Below are 20,008 nucleotides of genomic sequence, written 5' to 3' on the forward strand. Positions count from 1 at the left end.
TGAGGGGCAGGGAGGGGCTGTGTGCTGGGCTCTGATCTCACTGCCTCTGCAGGAAGAGCTATAGGAGCCTGGGTCTCTTCTGGCTGGGCTCTCTGGTGATGAGCATCCTCGTCTTCCTGCTTGGGAACCTGATAGGTACGGGGCTGTGGGGGGGACATCGGCACCCACAGCTCCCCATGGTGTTGCCCCGAGGATGGGTGCTGGGCCATGCGCTGTCCCCACCCCACGCTCTCCTCCTCAGGCAAATACAGCTCCGACATCAGCGCTGCCTTCCTGCTCAACCTGCCCTACGTCCTCATCCCCATCTGGGCGGGCACGCGGCTCTTCCATCAGCCCAGGGCCGTGCCAAGCCTCACAGCAGAGCAGGTGGGCACCCATGGGGCAGTGACCGGGCAGCATCGACCACGGAGCATCAACCGTGGGGCACAAACCCTGTCTATCCCCCCCCCAGATTGAACAGGAGCAACGCAGGTGGCTGCACCAGCGGCCCCACGACCTGGCGCTGGTGCTGGTCCTGCTGCTGGTGGCTTCCTTCACCTTCTTCAGGGGGATGGTGAGCGCTGGGGACCCGGGGGTGCCGTGTGGGGGTGGGCCTGCACCAGAGTGGGCACCTGGTCACTCTTGGGTCCATGCAGGTGGTGTTGGACTGCCCCGCCGACTCCTGCTTCGAGTACATCTACCAGCACGAGCCCTACCTGCGCGACCCCGTCGCCTACCCCAAAGTGCAGGTGAGCGCGGGCAGCGGGGACCCCTGGGCCACCCGGGCACGATGACTGCTCTGTCCCTCCTCTCGCAGATGCTGATCTACCTGTTCTACGTCCTCCCCTTCCTCTGCCTCTGCATCTACGCGCTGCTGCGCCCGGGCTGCTCCTGGCTGCCCGACTGGAGCCTGGTGTTCGCTGGGGCCATTGCACAGGTGAGGGAAGGGAACCGGGGGGGGGGGGGCTGGGGGAGAGCAGGTGGGCACCCACCCCGCATCTGGAGCAGCTCCCAGTGCTGCCGCCTCAGCTCGATAATTAATTTTTCCTCGGCGGATCTTAATGGAGCCGGGGATGAGTTTGCCAGAAATAGGCTGGAGCGAGCCCGCGGATCTATAGATAGGACGTGGGGCACAGCAGCACCCCTCGGTGCCACCCCTGCCTCTGCCCCCCAGGCTCAGTTCTCCCACGTGGGCTCCTCGCTGCACGCCCGCACGCCCTTCCCGTACCAGACCCCCGAAGACGTCTGCTGGAGTTTCCTCATCACCAACGTCCTCTACGCGCTGGGGCCGCTGCTCCTGGCCCTCCGCTGCCTGCACAGCCCCGCGTTCTTCCTGCCCACCGCCCCCGGCAGCTTGTGGGGGGGCAAGAAGCACCAGTGAGCTGCCACCCCCCCCCCCCCCCCCCATGAGTTGCTGCTGGGGAGGGATCCCCTGCGATGCTCCGGTCCCCCCCAGTGTTCCCCCATGGTGCGCTGGGGGGACCCAGTGTGCTCTGTGTGCAGCCGGGCGGCCTGGGGGGGTCTCACTGGTAGGAGTGATGGACCCCCCCCCTCCCCGTCCCACCCAGGTGCTGGCTGGAGGGATGCAGCAGCACGGAGCACGCCATGAAAACACTGTTTACAAAATAAAGGAGTTCGGGTCCGGCTTTGTAACACCGATGTGTGTGCTCTGTGTCCCCAGAGCAGCTGTCCCCCCGTGTCCCCCCCACCTTTGTCAGCCGCCCCCCCCCAGCCCGTGCTGCCCTTGCCTTGCCCTTGGTGCTGGGGATGCGGCGGGGAGGGGGGACTCAGTGCAGGGATGCACGGGGGGGTGAGGGGTGTACGTATGTGAGTGAGGGGGTGTGCACGCGTGTGTAGAGCTGTGCACACGTATAGGGGTGTGCACACGTGTAGGGATGCCCCGCGGGTGCGCGTTCACGTCCCGGCAGATCCGAGGGTCCCCATCCGTGCCCCCCACCGGTGCTGCCCTTGTTGTAAGGGACACACCGGGGGGGGGGGGGGGGGTTCGCCGTGCCGAGCTCCAGCCCCCCCCAGGGGCCGTCCCGCCGTTTCCCCGCCCGCCTGGCGGTACCGGGGGTGCCGGTGCCGGTACCGGTGACCTTGGCAGCCGGCGGCCCTGCGCAGCGCCGGGAGCCGGGCAGGGCCGGGCCGCGCTCCCGGTGCCGCCCCCTGCGCGGAGCCGCACCGACAGCACCGGCAGCACCGGAGCTCTCCTGCGGTCGCCCCCCCCCACCCCGCCGCGGGCCGGCACCGCACGGGTGCGCGGAGCCACGGTGAGTGCGGGACATCCCGGTACCCGCACCGCGTGCGGGGCCGCTCGGTGAGGCCGGGGCTGGGGGGGGTGGGGGGGGTTCGGGCCGGTTCCCCCCGCGCTGCGCTGCTCCCCGCGTCCCGCAGCCCCGGAGCTCCCGCCGCAGTGCCCCGCACTGCAACACTGCACCGCACCGGGACCTCCCCGGGGCGGGGGGAGGGGGAGCGGGACACTAGGGTCTGCCCCCGCCCCTCAGCCACGCACCGACCCCGACCCCCGCGCGCCGGGGGGGTCCGGACCCACGGAGGGGATATGGGGCACGGGGGGATCGGAGCCCCCGGGGGTGGGGGTGGGGGGGACGCACTGCGGGGTTGTGCCCAGGGAAAGGGATGCGGGTCAGGCGGGGGGGGTCGGGCTGCAGCCCACTCTGGCTCCATCAGTTCAGTTTCCAGATGTGCCATAAATAACTCACGAGATCCGGCCCGCAGCGCGTGCCATGAAATATTCATCCCGGCTGTAACTGAGCGGGTGAAGCGGAGTTCAGAGCTGCACAGCCCGGGGGTCCCCGTGGGGCACACAGCCCTCGCCCCACAGCGCTGCCGGAATGGGAGATGGGCACATTGCTATGGGGGGCGGGGGGGCGTGGGGTCCTGCAGGTGGGGCCCAGCCTTTGTGGGTTTGGGGGGTCGGGTGTGATGCTTTCCTGTGCTGTGGTGTTGGTGGGCACTGATGGCTCCACTCTCCCCCCCAAGATGCGTCCCCAGGGTGCCTGGGCCACGCTGCTGCTGCTGGTGGGTGTCCTCGCCTCTGACACGCCGCCCAGCGCCCGGGGAAGGAAGAAGGTGGTCCACGTCCTGGGTGAGTGCCGGGGGGTCCGTGGTGGGGGGCTGCGTGCCCCTCTGTAGCCTTCAGGAAGTGGGGTTTAATGTTCCTGGAAGCGCAACGGAGCCGACCCGTGGCTTGCAAAGCTCCCCAAAAAGGGAAATCCTCCCCAAAAGCTGCTCCTCCCCATCCCCGAGCTGCATGACCGCTCTGCCCCACGGTGACTCCATCCCAACTGACTGCAGTGGGGCAGGTTTGGGGACGAGGACCCCGCTGAGCTCTGTGTCCATTGCAGAGGGCGACAGCGGGGCCGTGGTGGTGCAGACAGCCCCGGGGAAGGTGGTGACGCACCGGGGAGGCACCATCATCCTGCCCTGCCGCTACCACTACGACGTCTCGGCCCACGACCCCGACGAGATCCGCCTCAAATGGACCAAAGTGACGGAGCCGATGGCCTTCGTGGACGTCTTCGTGGCGCTGGGGAAGGCGCGGCGGGCGTTCGGCAGCTACCGCGGGCGCACGGCGCTGCAGGAGGACGGCTTCGGGGACGCCTCGCTCATCATCCGCAACGTCACCCTGCAGGACTACGGGCGCTACGAGTGCGAGGTCACCAACGAGCTGGAGGATGACACCGGCATGGTCAAGCTGGATCTCGAAGGTAGCGGCACGGCGCCGGGGACGGGGACACGTGGGGACCGTCGGTGGCCACCTGCGCTGCACGGGGTGGCCGTGACACCGCTCCCGGTGCCGCGTGCTCGGGCTCAGCTTTACGGCCGCTTGTTTGTCTCGGCATGCGCCGTGGTTTATTGCATCTGTTATTGGCTTTTATTGTTGCTCCAGGTTTACGCGCTGGCAGCTCGTAAACGCCGGAGATAGATAGCGGCACGGCCTCGTAAAGCACCGGGGGGGACCGGGGCGCGTGGCGGCATCGGTGCCGCACGTGGCTCGGAGCTGAGCTGTGGCACGAGCTGGAACAGCTGGGGATGCTGAGAAAAGGAGAAAAGCTTTGTTAGCGCACGGCCGTGCCGCGTGGTCAGCGCACGCCTGCTGCAAGGGCTCGGCCCCATGCCCTGATGCTCTGCATGGCGTCGCATCGATGCGACCCCCGCCTTGTTACGGGGTGAAGGGGGGATCGCGGGTGACGCCCGCGCACCCCAGCCCCGCTCGCTGCTGCCCCACAGGCGTCATTTTCCCCTACCACCCGCGCCTGGGCCGCTACACCCTGAACTTCCACGAGGCGCAGCAGGCGTGCCTGCAGCAGGACGGCATCCTGGCCTCGCACGACCAGCTGCACCAGGCCTGGCTGGAGGGGATGGACTGGTGCAACGCGGGCTGGCTGCAGGACGGCTCCGTGCAGTATCCCATCTCGCGCCCGCGGGAGGAGTGCGGCCGCAAGGACACGCCGGTGGGAGTGCGCAACTACGGCTACCGGCACAAGGAGAGCGAGCACTACGATGCCTTCTGCTTCACCTCCAACCTCAACGGTGAGCGGGGAAACCGAGGCACCGCTCTGCTTTTAGGGGAGCCGTTCCCCAGGGAGAGGAGGGGCAGTTCTGAGCCCCTCTCCGGGTGCTGAGATGCTGGGGTTCTGCTGGATGCTGCCGGGGGTTCCCAGCCACGGGAGGTGGCTGCACATCCCCGTGTCACATCACGAGGGGTTCGGGACTGGGGACCCCCATCCAGGACCAGGGTCCGTCTGTGTGCCCCCATCACCCGCTGCTCGGGGGCACTGGCTCTCAGCCCCGCTCCGTGTTCCCTGGGCAGGAGCAAGGGATGGAGGTAATTGCAGCTGCGAGTGGCCCGGGTGATGGATGAGGCCGGGGCCACACAAGACAGATCGGAGCCGCGAGGGCTCTGGGGCTGTGTAAATTCCTCCTGGCTGGCAGGGCAACGCGGGGGGGGCTCTGCGGATGTTTGCTTAATGGTGGCAGGCAGGATAAATAGCGGGCGGCACTGCCAGCACCGGCGGCACCGCACAGCCCCATAAATCTGCCCATGCTGAGGTGGGGTCCCCGCTGCCGGCCGCTTGCACCCTCCATCCCTTCCAATGAGGATCAGGATTGGGGGGGGGCGGATCCCCCACAGGGCTGGATGTGGGGCTCACACCTCCTGGCAGCACCGCTCAGCCCCATCCCCACCCAATGTCCCATCCGCTGGCGCTGCCCCCCATCCCCAAACCCCTTTCTTTCCCGCACCCCCCCCTCCTCCCCAGGCAAAGTCTACTTCCTGAAGACGTTCCGCAAGCTGAGCTACGCCGAGGCGGTGCAGGCCTGCAAGAACAACGGGGCGGCCGTGGCCAAGGTGGGGCAGCTGTACGCAGCCTGGAAGATCCAGCTGCTGGACCGCTGCGAGGCGGGCTGGCTGGAGGACGGCAGCATCCGCTACCCCATCGTCAACCCGCGGGCACGCTGCGGCGGCCGGGAGCCCGGTGTGCGCAACTTGGGCTTCCCGGACAAGAAGTACAAGCTTTTTGGGGTGTACTGCTTCAAAAAAGCTGGTGATGCTCCTCCTGAGAAGAAGCAGGGTGAGGGGCACCCCAACCGCGTGTGATGCAGCGCTGGGGCTCCCCACGAGGCTCCCCCAGCCCTGTGTGGCTGAGGAGCATCCTCGGACTCTGCTGGGAGCCCCCGGGGTTGGGGCTGTGCACGTGGAACTGGAAGAGCCCGGCTGATGCCAGTGGGTGCTGTGCTGTGCCCGGACCTGGCGATGCCTGGGGGGAAACTGAGGCACCGGGGGAGGAAAGCACTGAGCTGCCCGGGCCGGAGGATCCAGCACCAACCCGGGAGAGCCCATCTGCAGTCATTGCTTAGAAATCAGCGCATTGCATGTGCAAAAAGCCCAGCCAGAGCAACGCAGGACTGAGCCCCCGCGTCGTCGTGCTCTCCAGCTCCTCACTGGGACCAACCCCACCATGGGGTGCCACAGGTAACACGCAGCAGGAGGGGAACGGCCCCAAAATCTGGCACCAATGTAGGTGGTGCCCACTCGGGGCAGCAGCCTCTCGCCCTCGCGCTTGGCTTAGTGCAGAAGCTGCCCCGAGCTGCCTGCCCACCCCCGGCCGGGGGCAGCTCTGGGTGTCATGCAGCCCCTGAGCTGCGAGCTGGACTTAGGTGAAATAAAAGCTTCAGCTGCTTCGGAGAGCTGAGCCAGGCTCACGTGTCTCCTTGTCCTGGTGCCTGCTGGTGAGGGCAGCAAAAGGAACCCCGGGGTGCACAGAGCCATGGGACAGCACTCACCCCTCCTCCCACCCAGCTGAGCATCACTTGTGGTTTATCTCTGTATCCAAAGACCCAGTCCAGCAGAGCTGGACATGTTTCAGGGCTTCCCCAGCAGCATCCCAACTGCAACCCTACTGCATCCCTACTGCATCCCTACAGCAACCCTACTGCATCCCTACAGCATCCCTACTGCATCCCTACAGCATCCCTACTGCATCCCTACAGCGTCCCAACTGCAACCCTACTGCATCCCTACAGCATCCCTAATGCAACCCTACTGCATCCCAACTGCAACCCTACTACATCCCTACAGCAACCCCTACTGCAACCCTGCTGCATTCCTACTGCATCCCTACTGCATCCCTACAGCATCCCTACTGCAATCCCTACTGCATCCCATCCCCACTGACAGATCAGGACCAGCCTTGAGTGTGGGGAGCAGCACCACAGCAGCACAGTGCCGCCAGCAGTGACCCCTGAGCCACCATGGGGACAGCGGGGGATGGGACAGGGACCCCATGTCCCCCACACGGGGTTGGTGGGGGCAGGGGGGCACAGCAGCCGTCTCTGCACTGGGCGCAGCTGAGCACAGTGCATCCATCACCTTCGCAGCCCTTCCAGCACTGATGATAATAAATAGCTGCCAGGAGGTGACACGTGTGGCCACTGGGAACACGGGGAGGGGATGCGGGACTGGGGATGTGACCCTGGGGATCACTGGAGCCCCAGGTGAGGCTGTCACACGCTGATGGATGGCAGCGGGGTGGTGACACAGCCCTGGTGTGAGGAGGGGTCGTGTTGGATAACACCAATTTAGCAGCAGCGAAAGGATGCGGATGGAGAGCACCAGTGGGGAGAGCATCCCACCCCGTCCCCATGTGCCATGCCACCTCCACAAGGTCCCTGCACCTGAGGTCGGTCCCCAGCAAAGCTCAGGCTCGGGGCTGCTCAACTGTTAAAAAAATTTATTAAAATGTCCAGCAGTACAGAAAGGCAGAGTCAGAAATGCCACGGAGGAAGGTGGGCGGGGGGGGAGGTACGGGACACGGCAGTCACATCGCAAACAGCAGAGATCAGAAAGCGCCATACACACACACGCCAACTCCAACGGGGAACCGACAATGAACGGAAAAGGGGAAATCCAACCCCAAAAACCAGCCGGGAGGGCCCCACGGGGCGGGACGGGGACCCCGTGCTGGCTGCGGGGACACCGGCAGGGCAGGAAGACGGGGGGGGGCTGTTAAAAAACCAGAGCCCCCCACGGGACGGTGGGGTGATGGGTGGGGGGCTGCTGCGTGTCCCCCCACGGCCTGGAGGGGATCAGAGCCCGGGGGGCCGTCGGCCGCCACGGGGCAGCCCCCCAGGACCCAGCGGGGATTTCGGGGTCCCCATGCGGGGTCAGGGGCTCGACCCCGGGGTGGGGCATGCAGGGGGGGGCTGGGGACGCACACGCAGCCGCCCCCGCTGGGTCCTATTCCCTATGGGGCCGGGCATCCTAGGAGCTAAAGCAAAGGGGGGTTATAAAAGAGGGGGGGGGGGGCTGGAGGGGGTCAGGGGACGTCACCGCGTCCCGTCCCATGGACGGCTGTTCCTGGGCTGCCTGGGGCCCGCGCGCTCGCTGCCCCCCCCGGCCCTAGAAGTAGTGGCCCTCCTCCATCCAGTCCAGCCGGAGGTGCTTGCGGTGTTTTCGTCGCTCCTTGCGGGGTTTGTGGTGGTGGTGCTGGTGGTGCTGGTGGCTGTGGCGGTGCCGGTGGTGCCGCCGCGCCCGGTGCGACCGCCTGGCTAACGGGGGGCAAAGAGCGGCGACGTGGGGGGGTCAGGGAGCCCCCAGCCCCACGGGCCGCCCCCAGCCCCCCCAGACCCCACTCACGTTTTGTGCAGAGCAGTTTGGGCCGGTCCCACTTGCCGTTGCTGTGGCACCTGATGGTGGGGACGTGGCGCTGGGTGAAGCCGTCCTCGCATTGGTAGCGCACGCTCGAGTGGATGCTGTACCGCTCCTTCTTCTTCCCCACCAGGAACGCGTTCTCCACCTCCGGGGGGGGCCCGCACAGCACTGGGGTTGGGGGGACAGAGCCTCATCAGCCCCCACCCGGCCCCACGGTACCGGCAGAGGACACGGGGACAAGGGGACATGGGGACACCCCACACCCGCCACGGCCTGGTGACAAATCCCATCCCGTCCCGTTGGTGCTGCAGTGAGGTGTTCCCGAGGATTTACGGAGGTAATTAATGGCCCTACTGGGGCGAGCGCATCGTTCCGCGCGGCCGCGGGAGCGGGAGGAGCGCTCCCAGCGAACAGCTGGAGGTTAATATAACTTTCAAGATAAGGAATGAGAGCTTAATAGTTTTAATGGTGGCAAATTAAGCAAATTAAAGTGGAGAGGGAAGAATTAACTACAGGGGAAGCAAAAATAATGGAGATTAAGGGGAGCTGCTCGAGTTTTCTTTGGGAGAGGTTTCCTGAGGATGAGGAGGTGCCGGGAGGCTGCGGGAATGGGGTGCAGGATAGGGGGGCTGCAATGGGGAGGCTGGGGGCCATGGGATGGGGGTGTTGGGATGGGGAGGCAGGGGCCATGGGATGGGGATGCTGCAGGGTGGGGGTGTTGGGATGGGGAGATGGGGGCCATGGGATGGGGATGCTGCAGGGTGGGGGTGTTGGGATGAGGAGGCAGGGGCCACAGGATGGAAATACTGGGGGCCATGGAATGGGGATGCTGGGGGCCATGGGATGGGGGTGTTGGGATGAGGAGGCAGGGGCCATGGGATGGGGATGCTGCGGGATGGGGGTGTTGGGATGGGGAGATGGAGGCCATGGGATGAGGATGCTGCGGGATGGGGGTGTTGGGATGAGGAGGCAGGGGCCATGGGATGGGGATGCTGAAGGGTGCAGGATGAGGATGCTGGGGGTTGTGGGATGGGGTTGCCAAACGAGCGATACCTGTGCCTTTCTTGCAGATGTAGGGCAGGTTGTAGTTGCAGGGCACGTCGTTCCACTTGCCGATCTCATGGGACACCAACACCACGCAGTCCTCGCCGCCCGCAAAGAAGTTGTCGGGTTGGTTCTCCCGCCAGTTCTCGTATTGCTGGTGGGAAACGGGGGAGGCTGAGAGCACCCGCACCCCAAACCCCCCACCCCGCAAAGAGCCGCCCCACGGGTCTCACCAGGCCGGTGTTGTCCGTCCATTGGAAGTCCTGCTCCACGATCCTGTCATTGAGCCCGATCCAGGTGTTCTCGTGCCCGAAGCCTGGCGAGAAAGGCGTCAGAGGTGGCTCCAGGCACCGGCATCCAGGGGGCTGGGGAGCACCGGGGGGGTGCTGCTGCCCCCCACCCGCACCCCCACCATGAGCCCATACTGTTGATGAAGCCGTGCTCCTCCTGTGAGTGGATGCTGGTGAGGTGCCCGGATCGCCGGCGGCAGTCGCGCTCTGCGTCCTCCCAGGAGCGCCGCCGGGAGAAGTAGCGGTAGCAGTGGCCCTGGAACTTGTGCCAGTTGTGGTCGCAGCCCTCCGTGTCTGCGGGGATGCGGGGACACCAGGGGTGGGGAGGGGGACCGGCACCCCCAGGGGTGTATGGGAGCTCCTGGGTCCAGCTCCACACCCGCTATGGGGCAGGGCTGAGGGGTCCGGGGGCTGCCCTGCCCCATGCCACCCTCCCCACCTTTCTCGCAGCGGCTGCCGCCGTAGCTGGGCAGGCAGAGGCAGACGAAGGCGTTGACCTCATCGATGCAGGTACCACCGTTCTGGCAGGGGCTCGACAGGCAGTCATCGATGTCTGTGGGGATGGCGAGGGGCTGCAGGTATGCCGAGACCCCCAGCACCCCCCGCCCTCCCCATCCCCACCACCACCACCACCAGCATCCATCCCAGCGCGGCCGCCCGCTCACCGATCTCGCAATTCTCCCCGGTGAAGCCCGGGGCGCAGCTGCAGCTGCAGACGGAGCCGTTGGCGTGGCAGGTCCCACCGTGCAGACAGGGGTTGGTCTGGCAGGGGTCGGCCAGAGCTGTGGGGCAGGAGTGGTGTCACTGGGGCGCTTCACTCAGCCCACCCCACAGCCCCCAGCCCCATCCAGCAGGACGCCCACCCAGCACCAGCTCCTCAGTGGCTCTGTGGGGATAGTGTGGCCCCATGGCGGCCCTAGGGCAGTGACCATGGCAGTGCTTCCACCTCTCAGTGCCTCTAAACTTGAAATCTGTCTTTTTCGTGGACACTAAAGGCTGTGTGTGCTGAACACCCTCTGCCAAGAGCCACCTCGCTCGCTATTATTATTAGCAACCACAAATATTAAATATTTAGGAGGATGCTCTCCTGGCTCACGCTCATAGCTCAGCTCACTCTGAAAAACCCATCACAGTGAGAAAATCCCCACTGAGCCCAATGGTTTGGACACCTCTGCCTTAAACCCAACCCCCAGCGCCCTGCGCCCCGTGCTCACCATGCTGGCTGCCATTGCTGGCATCTGCCCACACCAGCAGCTCCCGCTCCTCCAGCACGGGCTCCTCGCCGCTCCCACTGTCGGTATCCAGCAGCAGGACCCCCCCAGGCCCCCCCGGCGTGGTGGGCTCAAAGAGCGGCCCCGCACTTGGGGCTTCAAGCCCCCCCAACACCCATGGGTGGGGGGCGGTGGGTGACGGCCAATGGGTGTCAGGGGGTGCTGGGGAGTGGGTGGCCGTGCTGGGGGGGGGTTCGCTCTTTGCCTCCCCTGAGGCGTCCTCCTCACCGGGACTGGGGGGCTGTTGGGGAACCTGGGGGTGCGGGGGATACTCCTCTTCTTCCAGCCCCGGCGCAGAGGGGTTCAGGTGCTGTGGGGCAGTTGTGGGGCCGTCCCCCACCTGCCCGCTGCCCTCCGCCGGCGGCTCAGAGCCCAGCCGTGGGGTCACCTCGATGTCCGTGGGGGGAGTCGAGGGGACGTCTGGAACCACTGGGGTGACAGCTGCCTCGTCCCGCGGTCCCATCCCCACATCCAGGTGCTCATGGACAGGCTCAGTCCCCATTTCGGGTGCCCGCTGGGGGGCTGTGGGGCTCAGCCCACTCTGTGGATGGGAAGAAGACACTGCAGTGGGGCTGAGGCTGCTGGGGAGCCCCATGGGTGGGAAGACAAAGGCCACTGCCTTCCTCTGCCTCTCCAGCGAGCCATCAGTCAGGGCCCCACTGCTGTCACTGCTGGGCTGTGCAGCCATTCCAGGGCCCTCAGCCACCAGTGGGGCTGGGGGCAGTGGGGGCCATGGCAGGATGGGGCTGTCATCCTCCTTGGGGGCAGCGTCCCCGGAGAAGTCCTCGGTGGCATCTGCAGGCGGCTGAGGGGAGTCACCGCGGGGCTGAGCCTCCCCAGTGCTGATGTCCTGGTGGTGGGGAGCGTCACCGGGAGCCATGGAACCGGGTGGGGACGATGGCAGGGATGTCCGTGCAGGCCCCTCGAGACCATGCAGGGCTGTAGGGGGGTTCCACCGTGGCAAATCCCTCGGTGAGGGTGGCACAGGGGTGGTGGATGGTGCCATCAGCTCTGCAAGAGATGGAGAGCCATGAGGTCCCCTGGGCGGGAGCCCCCCAATGCCACCCCCCCACTCCAGGTGTCACTTACTGTGGCCAATCTCCTCTTCCACCTCATTGGAGAGCGGGTAGGGACCCCCTCTATGGGGGCTCTCTGCACTGGAACGGGTGATGCTCCACATCTCCACTGTGTTGGCTGCAGCCTCCTTCACCTCCAGGGCCAGGATGGGGGCCTGGGTGACTGACCCTGCTGCGTCCCCAGCCACTGTGTGGTCATCAGCCACTGTGGGGTCCTGGGACACCAAGGGGTCCCGGCTCTGCTGCTGCAGCTGGAAGTAGCGCCCGTTCAGCCCAGCGTAGCTGCTCTGTTTTGGGGTGCGTGGGGTGCTGGGGGTTTCTGCTGCCACGCTGGGGACTGTCCCCAAGGCCGATGGTGCTGGTGACAAGCTGGTGACCTCCTGGGCTGGACTTTGGGTCTGCGGACGCAAGGTGAACATGGGCTCTGAGGGGTCAGGGATTTCTCGCGGTGCCGGTGCCGGGCTGGTGCTGAGTGGCTCCTGCAGGGAGCCCAGCAGCGCCTGGTCCACCACATTGAGGGCTTCGTCCTCATGTGGCCACACCGGTGAGGATGGGGAGGATGGCGAGGCCGTGCTGTTGCCCCCAGGGATGTCACCGCGCCACGCTGCTGTCACACTGCTTGCCAACTGCAGCTGCTCGTCCTCGGCACCTCCCGGCCCTGCGGCCCCCAGCTGCGGCAGGACGCCGGCTCCGCGGTCCCCGGAGGTGGCCATGTCCTCGCGCTCCACCAGCACGTTGTCACTGCCCAGCGGCTCCGGTGCCCTCTGCTCTGCGGTGGAATCGGGAGCACCCGCCGTGTCCCCTGCAGGGATGGGGATGGGGGGGTGGGCTGCGTCTGGCACACGGCTGCAGCCCGGAGGCTGATCCTCATTACCTTTAAAGCAGTACGCGTCGAACTTGGAGGCGGGCGGGGGAAACCCGGTGCGGTTGGGGAAGCGGTAGAGAGTCCTGACGCCCGGCGCCTCGCCGCCGCACTTCCTGCGAGGAGCCAGGATGGGGTACCGGACGCTGCCATCCGCCAGCCAGCCCGGGTCACACTGGTCCAGGCCCTCACGCCAGGCCAGGTACAGCTGCCCCGTGGTGGCCAACGCAGCCCCGCGGCCCCGGCAGTGCCTTCGTGCCGCCGGCAAGGTGAAGCGCCCTGGGGCTGTGGCGTAGAACACCTTCCCTGCAAGAGAGCGCGGCGCATTGGACGGCCGTCCCCATCCCCACGGTGGCACCGAGGGACGTCCCCGCGCATCGCCCGGTGCCGCTTGCCTTGCAGCTCCTGTGCGTAGCAGTAGACATCGTACAGCTCGCCGGGCTCCCTCTGGCCGTAGCTACGCACCCCGGGGAGGCTGTTGCGGTCCCCGTAGCAGCCAGGTCGGGACAGTGTGATGGGATACCTGCGGGACGGGCTGCGGTGGGTGCCCGGCTCTGTGCCACCCGTGCCGAGGGGTGCCCGTGCCGCGTGCTTACCGCACGCTCTGGTCGGCCAGCCAGCCCGCGTCGCAGTTGTCGTAGCCGTCCTCGAAGGCGGCCTGCAGGTGCTGGGGAGAGGCGATGACGGCCGAGTTGTCCATGCAGGCGCGCTGGGCGGCGGCGAAGCTCAGCGCATAGCGAGCGCCCGCGGGGCGGTAGTGGAAGACGACACCTGGAAGGGAGCAGTGCTGCTCGCACACGGTGCACGGGGTGTGTGGGGCACACAGCTTGCAGAAGAGGGCTGGGGTGCATGGGGGGCAAGGTTTACACGGGATGCATGACTTGCACGGGGTGCACGGCTCAAAGGGAGGGCACAGCATAGAATCACAGAATCACCAAGGTTGGTAAAGACCACCGAGATCACGCCATCCAACCATCCACCTACCACCAATATTTCCCCACTAAACCGTGTCCCTCAGTACAGCATCAAAACATGCACAGCTTGCAGAGGGTGCACAGGGTGCACGAGGTGCACAGCTCACACACGGTGCACAGCTTGTAGGGTGTGCACAGCTTGCATGGGGGGGGCACAGCTCACAGGGGAGTGCACAGCATGCATGGCTTATAGAAGACGCGTCGGATGCACGGGGCGCACAGCTCACGCTGGGTGCAGAGTTTGTAGCTTGTGCACGGCTTGCATGGGTGCACAGCTCAGGGGGAGCTGACAGCACGCGCAGCTTGCAGAGGATGCAGAGTGCACTGCTCACATAAGGCACGCAGCTTGTAGGGTGTGCATGGCTTGCGTGAGGTGAACGGCTCACAGCATGCACAGCTTGCAGAGGATGCACCCCAACAGCTCACACAGGACACGCAGCTTGACAGATACGCGCTGTTCACATGCATCCCATGCACCCTCTATAAGCCACTCATGCTGTGCGTAGCATGTAGGGTGCCCGCGGCTTGCACGGGGCGCACAGCTCACGGGGACCGCACGGCTCGCAGAGGATGCACGGGGGTGCACAGCTCACATAGGGTGCAGGTCTCACACAGCCCCCCCCGGGCAGCACACGGCCCTGCAGCCCCCCCAGCTCACCCATCACCTCGAGGGGCAGCAGGTCCTGCTCATCATCGATGCCGGCCACCACCTCGCAGCGGTACAGCCCCGCGTCGCTGGCGCGGGCGGCACGCAGCAGCAGCGTGCCGTTGTAGCGGTCACGGGCGTAACCGGGGAGGGACACGCGGCCCTCGTAGGCTTTCACCACCTTCACCGCGTTGTCCTTGGCCACCAGGATGGGGACGTCCTCGCGCTGCCCGCTGGCCGAGCGCACCTTGCTCCATTTGACCCGAGGGGGGTCGGGGGGCTCGTTGGGGCCCAGCGAGGCGGAGGGTTGCAGAAGGAAGAGGCAGGGCAGCGCCACGGGCTCCCCCAGCCCCACACGCACCGCCTGGTGCTGCACCCGGCTGATGTGGATCACCTTCCCATCGTCCTGGGAGCCTGTGGGGAGAGGCACCGGGTACCGGGGGGTTGGGTTGCACAGGGGGGCACTGCGGGGGGCTGCCCCATCCCTGCGCTGCCATTGGGGGGCACCAGGGGAAGCCACCCCCAAGGTGGGAGAAAGCATGGCAGCGATTCCTAGGTTCATAGAATCAGTGAGGTTGGAAAAGACCTCCATCCTGCTCCTGCACTAATCCTGTGCGGCCCGGCCACGCTCCCACAAATCCCATCACTCTCAGCCCCCCCTGGGGTCGTGGTGAATGCTCCCTGCAGTGCAGAGCTGGCTGGGGATGGTCACTAATCCCAGTGCTGCCCTCCACCGCCTTCCCACCCCACAGAGCTTCACCCCAAGCTCATTCCTGCCTGGGGGGTGCAGAGGGAGTCACAAAGCCCCATGGAAGTGGGATGCTGCTGGGTCCCTGCCGTGTGGGATGGGGACATGGGTGGCCTGGTGTTGGAGGGGAGGCGGGGGGGGCAAAGCAGACCCAGAGATGCACAAAGCCAGCATGGGGGTTGGCTCAGAGGGGGGTGCCAAGCAACGGGATTAAGGGTTTAAGGGATCCCAGTGCAGGGGGAGCACCCGGGGGGCCTTTTCCCTCACTAATCCCCCGCCGACCCTCCTTCATCCCACTGAGAGGCTGAGGCACAGCGTGGGCACCGTGCAGCCCCAGCCCCCACCGAGCTGCTGCTTCTCCCTGTAAGTATTCCTTATCACTCGTGGTTCCCAGCTTGCTGCTGCTGCTGCTAATTGTTGCGGGCTCATCATCCCCAGCCACGGAGTGCTGGCGACTCGAGATGACTCCTTGCTCCTCTCCCAGCCCTGCTCCTCCTCACCCCGTAGCTGGGGGGGGGGACGGCACCCATCCCCGCGTGCCACCCGCCTCACTTACCCAGCACGGCGATGGGGAGCAGGGTGAGCCCGAGCAGGAGCCAGCAGCCGGCATCCCCCATCACATGGACCATCCTTAACCTGCAACGAGAGCGGGGTCGGCTGCTCGCTGCCTCTTGGCTCCGTGCTCCACGAATCACCGTGGGGACGCAGTGACATCGTCCCCCCAGCGTTGGCTCTGCTCAGCAGCGGCGCACGAGCACGGGGAGTTCGGTTTTGCTCCTGGTGCCACACACGGTGACACCCCCACACCTCTGCTATAGGGGCATGGACACACTCGGGGGTCCCACGCCCCCCCCAGCGCCAGGTGCAGCCCTCTCTCTGCCCCAGCATTAACATGCAGCGGACGCCTCCGGCTGCTGGAGCCAGGCTGGAGCACAAAGCTCCCATCCATCTGTTTTACTGCAGCACCGATTAGTGCTTTCTAAATCATCTGCTCTCCAGCCTGGGAGGGATGCTCGGTCCCCAGCTCTGTCACTGAGCGCTGGCATGGCCCTGCCCTGTCCCCTGCCCAGGACAGGGAACTCCTGCTTTGGGGGATGTGGATGGAAACCCCAAACCTTCCCAAGCTGCAGTTTCATCTCAGCCCCCAGCTTCCCCACGCCCTGATGCTCCATTTTCCAGCCCCTGATTTCTCACCCTGTCCCTTCTGCTTTTACGGGACAAAAATAGAAAGAAAGAGCAAAACGGATAAGAAGAAAAGGAGACCCCCCGTGTTCAGTGCTAGAAAATGGCCCTTCTGGGGGGTACAGAACTGGGTTTTATTTCATCTGTTCTGTAGAAGAAAGCATCTGCAGCCCTACAGCTGCTCCTTCCCTTTTGCACAGCTCCGTGGTGCTTTCTGCTTCCAAAAACTGCTGCTAATAAAAGCAAAGGGGTGACCTGACCCACAGTGCAGCTCCACGCTGAGCCCCAGCCTGAGCACACCCCGGGAGAGACAAGGGAGCAGCTGGGAACAGCTGCCCCATAGAGTGCCCAAGAGCCCGGCCAAGTGCAATGGCTGCTGCAGGATGGGCTGCTGAGGAGATGGGATGATGCTGCAGGGATGGGATGATGCTGAGGAAGAGAAGGCACCAGAGGCTGCTGGGCTCTGCTCTCTGGGAAGGAAATCCCATCCCTGATGCCCAGATGGAAATCAGTGCGCAACTTTTCCCTGTTTTCCTGCTCCAGAAAAAAAATAACCAAGTGCTTTGGCACGGCATGGTCAGGCTGGAGTTCCAGCTCCTCCCCACTGAAGTGCTGATGTTGCCTTTCTCAGGCATCAGGAGCTCTCCCAGCACAAACCCTTGGTCCTGGGGCATGGGAAGGGGCGGCTCCAGGACCCACAGGTGGGGATGGGGCGGTGGGTGCAGAGTCTGGGAGCTGGAGGCAGGATGGGTGCATGCAGGATACGCAGCACTCGCACACAACCCAGGACTTCAGATCACACACAGTCCTTTCTGGGGGGCCTTTTTGCCCTCATTTTCCCTTTCTGCACCCCTCGGCACCCATCTCCTGCAGCTTCCAGGCCACGCCGGGCAGTGGGGCAGACCCAGAGGTGAAGGGATGCAGCGGGACCCCTAGGAGCCGCATCCACGTGCCCACATATAAACACTTCCTTAAGCTCTCCGCTGTTTACCCAGCACTGCTGCTCTGCAGACGGGCGCTCGCTGAGCAAACGCAGCCCGCACCGCTGGGTAAACATTCAATATTTTATTTAAATGTTAAACATGGAAGTTGCTCTTTGGATGCACAACTGCCTGCCGTGGCCGGATGGACAGATGGACGGATGCACCACGGTGCCACGGCCACCCCCGGGCTGGGGGCAGGATCCTGTGCACGGAAAGGACACGGGGCTGCGTGACCGTCACCTTCCCTGACATCAGCATTTCTGCAGGTTTTTGCTTTCACAGCAGGGACAGCGCAGCGCTGAGAAGGGACAGCAGCACCCGCTGCCTCCCTGGGGACCTCAGGCTGTGAACCTGGGGGGTCCTGGTGTCCCCTCACCCCGGGAACAGGGCACACAGCCCCAGGTTGCCGCTGTCACCCGCATCCGAGCACGTGGGGACCGCATCCCTGGTGGCACTGTGACTCTGCTCCACGCAGGAGGACAAAGGGAGGACCCCGCCGTGTCCCCAGAGCAAACGCTGAGCCTGCGCCAACCTGAAAACTTGATCCCAAGGTCAGGGAAGCGGCACCACAGCCCCATCCCTGCCAGCGCTGAAACCACACACAGCCACCGCCACAACCCCCATGGGGACCACTGGGATCGGGGACACTGGGGACAAAGCAGAGCCTAGCACAGCCACCTTCCCCCCCCCGATTCTCCCCCAGCTCAGCGCCCCGCTAATTACGGAGCCGTCTCCTCCCACCTCCTGTACCCACCACCCCATAACTCAGCCCTAGTGACCCCATCCCGGGTGCTGCAGGCTCAGCGCCGTGTCACCGTGCTGTCCTCGGCGGTGGCACCGGCACGCAGATGTTGGCACCCAGAGCCAACGCCGGCCATGCCACCACATCCCGAGTGGGTGATGCCACGGGTCGGTGGCACGGTGACACGGGTGGTGCCACGTGGCCGGGGCCTCCTGGGGACAATGGAAGTGTCCCCATACCCCGGGTGGCCCCTGCTGCAAACCGGGCAAAAGCAGACGAGAGCAATCTAAAATAATGCCGGTGCAAAGCCGCCCCCCCCCCGGCCCAGGCGAACATTGTCACATCTGTCACTAGCTGTCACCTCATGAATAATTCATCTTCCTCATGAATATGCAAAGCAGGGGCTGGTGATTAGCTCCAGCTGAAACCTAGCTGAATTCCTCCCTGGCGATTGGGTGCCGGGACGACCCTGCGACTTCTGGGGCATTTTGTGGTCCCGAGCCGCCCCGAGCCGTGGGTGGGGGGGACTGCGGGGTGAGCGGAGGGGACACTGGGGACAGCCGGGGGGACACGGGCTGGGGATGGGAGGGAGGGAAGGGGACACTGCCACCCCCGTGGGGCCGCAGGAGGACGCGGTGCCCCCACCCTGGGGTTCGCCCCGGCGCCAGCGGTGCCCCCATTCCCCCACCCCCTCTCCAGGCGGGTGCTGGCACCGTGACCTCCGCTGTCCCCACGGGTCACTCCGGTCCCCAACGCCACCGGGGCACGGCGCAGCGCTTCAGCACCACGCGGTGTCCCCGCATCCCCACATCCCCCCCGGGCGGGGAGAGGGGCACCCACGCGGATCCCCCCCCCCTCGCGCTGTGCGGCCGCGGAAGGACCCGGCGGCTCCGCGTCCCCTCCTCTCTGCCCACAACAAAGGAATTCTGCACTCCGCGCTGCCGTCACAGCAACGTGACGCTCCGCTCCCCCCCCATCCTGCGAGCATAAATTAGCACCTCGGAAAACTGTGATCGTGTCCAATATGGGCCCTTTGCTGGGTGCGATTTTTATTAGGCAGACAGTCTGCAGCCTTTATTTTAGAATTTGCTCTTATTTTTATTTTATTTGCTTTTTTAATTATTCTTTTCTTTCTTTTTCTTTTTCTTTCTTTCCCTCCCCGCTTTCTGGATCGCTCTGGGGGGCTGAGCCCCAAACCTCACCCAGCATCACAGCAAACCCCGCTCCTGCTCCCCCAGCAGCATCGGTGCCCGCCCCGAATGCAGAGGTCGGTGGGTGCAGGATGCACGCAGTGGGGCTGGCACGGGGCTGGGCCTCAGCACCTCCCTGCCCACAGCACATGGGGCGTGCTGGGACCTTGGAGACCCTCCCCTGAGCATCCCAAACCCCTCACGGAACCCAAACCCGCACCCACTCCTCATTGCATCGCTGCAGCCATCCAGCCCGGCCTTGCCATGCGGCGTCCCCGTGCTGGGGGAACTGGGACTCATCCTGCCCGTGCTGCTGAGCCCCTGCTGGGACCCAGCCCTGTGTGGAACTATCAGCTTGGGGGGGCACTGGGAGCACTGTGTCTGGGTTGTGAAACTTTCTGGCTCCTTCTCCTTTGGGGGAACACCGGCAGCACCAACGTGGAGGGTGCAGGGAGGGGGCTGTGAATTCTGGGGAGAGGGTCACGGTGCACCACAGTGAGGGGCACTCATCTGTCAGCACCTGCCACCCTCCCCATTGTCCCTGCTCTCCTCTCCCTGTCACTGCATCACTGCCACCATCCTCCAGCCCTGCCTGTCCTACCGGCCTCAGTGCTGGCATCCCACAGCCCCAATGTCCCCAGACTGAGAGCACTGCTAACCCCGTCCTGGTGTCCCCAGCGTCCCTCTGTCCTGCTGTCCCCACAGTCCCACCCCATTGTCACCCAAGCCCCACTCCCGATCCCCTCAGCCGGCGTCCCTTCCAGAGTCCCCATCCCACACCCCCCAGCCCCGACAGTCCCCTCAATGTCCCCAACCCTCAGTCATAGCGCAGCCCCCCTCCCAGC

The 20,008-nt window shown here is 65.3% G+C and overlaps 3 protein-coding genes across 3 annotated transcripts in view; 2 read left to right on the plus strand and 1 right to left on the minus strand.

Annotated features, from left to right (window-relative positions):
• Positions 1 to 1,512, plus strand: part of TM6SF2 (transmembrane 6 superfamily member 2) — a 3,591-nt gene extending 2,079 nt beyond the window's left edge. The window contains 7 exon segments of the mRNA XM_021378777.1: positions 53 to 135; positions 242 to 366; positions 452 to 553; positions 636 to 727; positions 863 to 916; positions 1,154 to 1,444; positions 1,446 to 1,512. Coding sequence (XP_021234452.1) covers positions 53 to 135; positions 242 to 366; positions 452 to 553; positions 636 to 727; positions 863 to 916; positions 1,154 to 1,444; positions 1,446 to 1,512 — 814 coding nt within the window.
• On the plus strand, positions 2,129 to 6,172 carry HAPLN4 (hyaluronan and proteoglycan link protein 4). The gene is made up of 5 exons (XM_021378774.1): positions 2,129 to 2,252; positions 2,983 to 3,088; positions 3,348 to 3,710; positions 4,234 to 4,536; positions 5,265 to 6,172. The coding sequence occupies exons 2-5, from the start codon at positions 2,983 to 2,985 to the stop codon at positions 5,600 to 5,602; spliced, it is 1,110 nt and encodes a 369-aa protein (XP_021234449.1). The 5' UTR covers positions 2,129 to 2,252; the 3' UTR covers positions 5,603 to 6,172.
• Positions 7,813 to 15,702, minus strand: NCAN (neurocan; the record flags this gene model as incomplete). Its single annotated transcript, XM_021378945.1, is given in 14 exon segments — positions 7,813 to 8,052; positions 8,141 to 8,323; positions 9,209 to 9,353; positions 9,433 to 9,515; positions 9,625 to 9,783; positions 9,929 to 10,042; positions 10,155 to 10,271; positions 10,704 to 11,771; positions 11,850 to 12,638; positions 12,711 to 13,004; positions 13,094 to 13,221; positions 13,295 to 13,469; positions 14,331 to 14,732; positions 15,623 to 15,702. Coding segments are annotated over 14 exon segments (3,879 nt in total). The 3' UTR covers positions 7,813 to 7,903.

Source organism: Numida meleagris, chromosome 27 (genome assembly GCF_002078875.1).
Source record: "Numida meleagris isolate 19003 breed g44 Domestic line chromosome 27, NumMel1.0, whole genome shotgun sequence".
Classification (NCBI taxonomy): Eukaryota; Metazoa; Chordata; class Aves; order Galliformes; family Numididae; genus Numida; species Numida meleagris.